The sequence below is a fragment of the Triticum dicoccoides genome, chromosome 1B (assembly GCF_002162155.2).
Source record: "Triticum dicoccoides isolate Atlit2015 ecotype Zavitan chromosome 1B, WEW_v2.0, whole genome shotgun sequence".
Classification (NCBI taxonomy): Eukaryota; Viridiplantae; Streptophyta; class Magnoliopsida; order Poales; family Poaceae; genus Triticum; species Triticum dicoccoides.
The window spans coordinates 563,959,681-563,966,450 of NC_041381.1; the positions used below are offsets into that span (position 1 = coordinate 563,959,681).

At 46.7% G+C, this 6,770-nt stretch overlaps 1 protein-coding gene across 1 annotated transcript; it reads left to right on the plus strand.

Annotated features, from left to right (window-relative positions):
* Positions 1 to 1,216: 1,216 nt before the first annotated feature.
* Positions 1,217 to 3,917, plus strand: LOC119348782 (cyclin-B1-5-like). The gene is made up of 9 exons (XM_037616772.1): positions 1,217 to 1,434; positions 1,698 to 1,806; positions 1,907 to 1,997; positions 2,101 to 2,319; positions 2,415 to 2,513; positions 2,610 to 2,858; positions 2,985 to 3,143; positions 3,267 to 3,445; positions 3,546 to 3,917. The coding sequence occupies exons 1-9, from the start codon at positions 1,374 to 1,376 to the stop codon at positions 3,688 to 3,690; spliced, it is 1,311 nt and encodes a 436-aa protein (XP_037472669.1). The 5' UTR covers positions 1,217 to 1,373; the 3' UTR covers positions 3,691 to 3,917.
* The last annotated feature ends 2,853 nt before the right edge of the window (positions 3,918 to 6,770 follow it).

Here is a 6,770-nt window from a genome sequence, read left to right on the forward strand (position 1 = left end):
ACGAAGATGAAAGAGGGGATACCATCCGGGGCATCCCCAAGCTTAGGCTTTTGGTTATCCTTGAATATTACCTTAGGGTGCCTTGGGCATCCCCAAGCTTAGGCTCTTGCCACTCCTTACTCCATAGTCCATCAAATCCTTACCCAAAACTTCAAAACTTCACAACACAAAACTCAACAGAAAATCTCATGAGATCCGTTAATATAAGAAAATAAATCACCACTTTATGGTACTGTTGTGAACTCATTCTAAATTCATATTGATGTTATATCTAATGTATTCCAACTTCTCCATTATTCATATCCTCCGATACTACTCATAGATTCCTCAAAATAAGCAAACACAATGAGAACAGAATCTGTCAAAAACAGAATAGTCTGTAGTAATCTGGAAACTTTCAATACTTCTGTAACTTCAAAAATTCTCCTTCTGTTCCTAAATATTTGTCTTTCTACACTCTTAAATGAGTGAATCTACACTCTTAAATGTGTCTATATACATTCGTATGTGGTAGTCCATTTGAAATCTCTAAAAAGACAAATATTTAGGAACAGAGGGAGTAGCATGGAACAATCAAAATTATAAATACGTTGTTGACGTATCAAATCCGCTCTGGAGCGGCTGACCGTCATGAATGTGCGGTGCACGTTTGAGAGCGGGACGCGCGGTGATAATATTGGATGGGGCCGCGTTGTCGGGCGCATACATGGCACGAGTCCGGACACCGACAAACCCCCTAGAATTTTTTGCCAGTTTGCACGAATTCCGACAGTCGGCAGACATATGCGGCATTAGATGGTGAAAATAGTCTAGACACCATGGTCCAGACATTACATTTGCAGACGGTGTGCGGCACGGCCTTAGAGAGCAAATTTGGTTCAAACCGGTAGTACTCTGTTTTAGGCTTCCACAGCACGAGACGCGTAGAGAGAGTTTTTCTTTCCTTTCCTTTCCGGAGAAGGATTCAAACCGAGTCCTCCGCCGCCACCGATACCCACCGATACCCAAAAAATTACTGCCGTGCTACCTATGCCACCCTCGGATCCACCCACCGGTAAAAACTTTCCATGAACGGTAGCCCCCAACGGCTAGTTCCCGTGCCCGGAGCCCCGATCGATCCCAGCCGTCGGATCTGCCGACCGTTGGCGGCCGGTCCGAAATAAAGACCCAGCCTCCTCCTGCCCCGTCCTCCACACCAGCCCCCGCCCCTCCCCGCCCCCCTCCAATCCAATCCCCCAACCCCAACCTGACGAGACCCGCCACCGCAGGGACGAACCGGAGGCCGCCGCCCTGTTCCGCTCAGGAGCTCGCCGGAGGAGCAGCGCCTCGCCGGTTCCTCGGGCCTTTGAACGGAGCCGGAACAAGCGCACCCCATGGCGACCAGGCACAACCAGCAGAACGCGGCTGCCGCTCCGCAGCCGGCGGCCAACAGAGGTGAGCCGCCCGTCCCCCCGCCCGCCGAATCTCCCTTTATCGCCGCGCCGCGTGGGGAACGACTCCTGCACCGCTAGGTTTCTTGCGGCTTGTTTCGTTCGAGTTCTTGATCTGTTCGTCTTGCGAGTCTGATCCGCCAAGATCGGATTTTTAGTTGTGTTTACCACCAGGGCAGTCTGATGTGTGCGAGTTTCTTGCCCGATCCGTGCGTTGAACAAGCGATTCCTTGATCTTTACTCATGTTTCTCTTTCGTGATGTCCAGGTGCCGCAGGGAAGCAGAAGGGCGCCGCCGCCGGCCGCCCCGGTGCGGGAGGAAACAGGCGGGTGCTCGGGGACATCGGCAACGTCGTCCACGCCCACGTCCTCGATGGGTAAGAAAATCAATCAGCGCAGCAACGATCGAATCCCGTCCTGCTTTTCTTTCTTCCGTTCTTTCTCCTGAACTGAATCCGTTCTTGTTCGCTGCAACAGCAAGATCCAGCTGCCGGCGGGGATCAATCGCCCAATCACCCGGAGCTTCGGTGCCCAGCTCTTGAAGAAGGCGCAGGCCGAGCCATCCAAGGTACGGACACGAGCCGAGCTCCCTTTCCGATCCCTGCATGCCTTGCTTCGAAAGCAATTTCTTGATGATGGATTCTAATCTAAATCGCTGTGGTGGTTTGCAGAATGCCGTAGCTGTTCCTCCAGCAGAGCGGGCCGGCCTGAAGCCGGTGGCCAAGAAGGTCCCTGTCAAGCCCGCCGCCGCCCCTCGCCCTGAGCCGGCCGCCGCCAAGATCGTCACCGGTTCCGACGAAATCAGGAAGCCGTCTGAGGTCTCTGCCCCCAAGACCTCGAGGAAGAAGGTCGTCCACACCCTCACGACTGTGCTCAACCATCGGTCGAAGGTGAGCGAGCCGCTCCGTCCAACCAACACCTCTGTTGTCCTAAACTTTGCTCATCCCAGTGCCTTGACTCTGCTCGCGTGTTCTTGTGAATGCAGGAGGCCTCGATAGATGACATCGACAAGCTGGACGGTGACAACGAGCTGGCCGTCGTGGACTACATCGACGACATCTACAAGTACTATAAGGAGGCACAGGTAACCACAAACATCCCTCTTCAGTCTTCAGCGTGCCTGTTCAAGTGACACGCAGCAAGCAACTGTTCTGACGATGTTCACCAATCTGTGTTGCAGCACGAGTGGCGGCCGATAGATTACATGGGCAGCCAGACTGAGGTCAACCCCAAGATGAGGGCTATCCTGATAGATTGGCTAGTGGAAGTGACCCACAAGTTCGAGCTCATGCCCGAGAGCATGTACCTGACGATCTACGTGATCGATCGCTTCCTGTCCCTGCAGGCGGTGCCGCGGCGGGAGCTGCAGCTCGTCGGCATGGCGGCCATGCTCATCGCCTGCAAATACGAGGAGATCTGGGCGCCCGAGGTATGGCCAAACCAGTTCTCTCACCCCCTTTGCATCCATCGATCGCCTGTTTGTTCGAGTAGCTGCCTCAATCTCTGTTCATGTCTGCCTGTGAACGAACTCTGAATCTGAAGTGTCTGTCTGCAGGTAAACGACTTTATATCCATCGCCGATAACTCCTACTCGAGGCAGCAGATCCTGTCAATGGAGAAGAATATCTTGAACAGCATGGCGTGGAACCTCACCGTCCCCACCCCGTACGTCTTCCTGGTGCGGTTCGCCAAGGCCGCCGGGAGCAACAAGGAGGTAAGAACCAACTGCATTTTGATTCTGAATCTCTGAAGTTGCATGTCAGTGCCATCTGCCATGGAATTTGCGTCGTACGTGGTGCTGAATTTCGTTTCCTCCTGTTCTTGTGAATGAACGCAGCTCGAAAACATGATCTTCTTCTTCGCCGAGTTGGCGCTCATGGAGTACGGGCTGGTCACCGTGCGCCCCTCGCTGGTGGCAGCTTCTGCCGTGTACGCTGCCCGGTGCACGCTGAAAAGAAGCCCCATCTGGACGGAAACCCTCAAGCACCACACCGGATTCGCTGAACCGCAGCTCCTGTGAGTGATCCATTCACTTGTCCCTCTGTTGTACCTGCCTGATGAACTTTGCTGAATGAGCTGGAACTCATGGACATTCTATCTGTTTGTTGGTTTTCAGGGAGCCTGCAAAGATGCTGGTCATGGCACACGCAGCTGCTCCGGACAGCAAGCTCAAGGCCATCTACAAGAAGTACTCCTGTGAGCAGTACGGGCGTGTGTCCCTGCGCGCCCCAGCAGTGGCCGCTCCTCAGCGCCTGGCCTAGTCTGCTTTAGGAATTGCTGCTCGGCTTTCGAGCTTGAAAGCTTAGTTACTTACTGTTACTGTCTGATATGATACACCAGGGTGTAAACAACTATATTCAGTTCATTCATATCATATGTTTTAGCGATTTGCTTGGCTTTCGAATCAAGAGAGCTGGGTTTACTTACTCTGCATGTAACAACAACAATTCATACTAGTTTGAATCGAATTCAAAGTATTCTTTTTTCATGCTGTCGGTTGTCTTGGTTCAGTTTGTGTTTGTTAATCCAGTTTTTCTTTTGTTTGCGGAGCTTTTCATTGCTGAATAAGTGCAGCAACATTAGCAAGAAAAAACGATTATAGGAGCAAGCAAAAAATCCCCATCTCAACAGTGGATGGCAAAAAACATATCTCAAATGTTCCAGGAAAAATTGAGTTCATCCAAAAAAACAAAATTGATTCCAAAAAAGTGTTTTTTAAGTCAAAAAATTCTGAAAATTATTTTACAAATAAATTTGGAACATTTTATGGGAAAACTTATCAAAAAATTCTGAAAATATTTTAGAAATAAATTTAACTGTTTGAGGATTAGTTTTTTTTTCCTGAAGTGCAAAATTCTAAAAAACTTTTGAACTATTTTGGTATTTCCCTTGGCAGCGCACGAGGAAGGAAGCTAGGCACACATCTCAAATTCTTTTACCGGCAAATATATAAACCGAATACCAAACCGAAACTCGGTTAACCAAATTTTTGGTTAGTTATTTTAGAATATATTTTTTGGTTTCCAACCTTGTTAGAATTTTAAAAAACGAATGGTAGAAACTGAATATTTTTTTTATACCGAATACCCACGCGTAGTGCACACGAGATGTTAACGACAACTCTGTGGATACTCATGCACCAGCCCCGTGCACATGGGCCTCCATGTGAGGAGTCTTGGGGAAATGTCCCTTGTACCCTCGTACATTCTAGGGGTTAGCAAATCATAATTAGACTACTTGAGAGAACTTTTCTCCTTGTATCTCCTCCTAGAGGAACAAAACCTCCTAATTTGAGAAGGATCTCACTTGGATCGCCAAGACCTCTAAGTGGATCATCAAGACCTCGTCTACCTCTAAGATTTGAAGAAGACGTCTCATTTTGGTCTTATCCCTTACTTCTACTTTTGTTTCTTGTGGATCTACGTGTGTATCTTGGTTTAGATGTTGCAAGAGCACATGTGTGATATGGATCTTTTTTTGAGTGATTTTCCTCTTGTGTTTGTGAGTTCTCTGTGTTCTTCCTCTTTATATCATCCAAGTTGTGAAGATTGGGCACAAATCAAGACATGACCCTGCATCACTTGGGATTTGGAGGAACAACAAGAAGTTGTTGATGCATGAGCACATAAGCGGGCGTGGAAGTCATAACACCACACTACTTTCACCTCACTGCCCATCTCTTCTTTTTATTTTATTTTATTTTATTATACGAGGGACCTTAGGGCAACTCCGACGCAGATCATGTATTGGACATCACGAAGGCCATTCAACCTAAGCCATCAAATGTTCGCTCCCTCCCTTTTTTTCTATACTCAAAATACTGAAAATAATCAGAAATAAATAGCACAATCCATCCGTAAATATTCCAATGCAGTGGTAATTTAAATAAAAATATTACAATTGAAACAAAAAGTTATAAAAATATATTTCAAATTTGAATTTAACTTATTCAAACACATGTTATAATTGTCCATGTGAAACCTCAACAGATGCTTAATCAAATCATTTTGAAGTTGTGTATGAGTTGCTCGATTACAAATATGATGTTGCATTTGGATAAAATCCTCAAATGTGACCTGATTCTACTCTGAAAGCTGGATAATCACGCATCTCTTAAAATTTCAGACCATGGAGAACTCCCTCACCCTCATCCTCCACAATCATATTGTACATGATCACACAAGCAATCATCACCTCCATAATGTTTCCGGATCTCATTGATTAGTTGGGTCCGCAAACAATTGAAAATGAGATTGAAGCACTCCAAATGTCTCTCTACATATTCTTTATAGCACCTTACTATCATCCAACAAATTGCATTGTTTGTTACCTATTCGACGAGATGGTCTTGACAAAGGTTTACCATGGATGAAAGATACCATCACAAAGATACTACCCCATGTTGTACTCATAATTGCACGGAGGAGCTTCGCCCGCACATAACTTTTCAAATAATCGAGACCGCTGCAACACATTGATGTTATTGTGAGATCTTGGCATGCAAAAGAAAAGAATATCAAATCCACAAGTTTTATGATGCAAGTGCTTTAAGAATTATGGTGGGCTTTTTGTAATGGCCCTTGTCTTGGACTTTTTGAGCATAACAATTTCTCATATTTCCAGTGACTGCAATACAGGGATTCGAGCATATACCTAGAATCCTCTTGATTCTTCAAGTGACTTGAGCCTTGTTGTGTCTGCGGCAGTTGGTTCTCTCAAGTACTCAGTTAAAAGACCTTGACCATGGTAGTGTCAAATCTAACCTTGACATCTAGGCATGTGCTCTCAGACGTTCGGAGGTACTCATTCCATGAGTCTACGACTGTGCCATAGGGAAGCATCCTGATAACAGTTGTGCACTTCTAATACCCAGAGAACCCAATGCAGCCAACATCATCCTTCTTAGGCTTGAAGTAATCATCATAGGCCCTCACATCTTGATATTTCCATTTGAACAAATTCACCGCACCTAGAATCAGCATTAGAAATAGGGCTCAAATAGTGCATCAGAGGCAAAGTAGTCACGTACAAATTAATAGTGCTTGGTATTTAATGTTCATGTTTTGAACCCTTAAAGTTGAGAACATGCTCGAATGCATGATCCATTTCTTTGAGGACCGCTCTCAATGATCTGGACATTTGCGGTCCGATTGCTGATCCGAATGGGATATCTTCATGAGTGAATAGTTTTAACCCAGTGGAGAACAACCCGTACATTATACTATTAGGAACCGAATAACTGGGACCGTTCCTCCTAGAAGGTGACTCCAATGAAGGATTCGATCGCGGAGGCAAGGAGGAACCAGCGAATGCTTTCGTTCGCTATGTCCTCCCCAGCGCG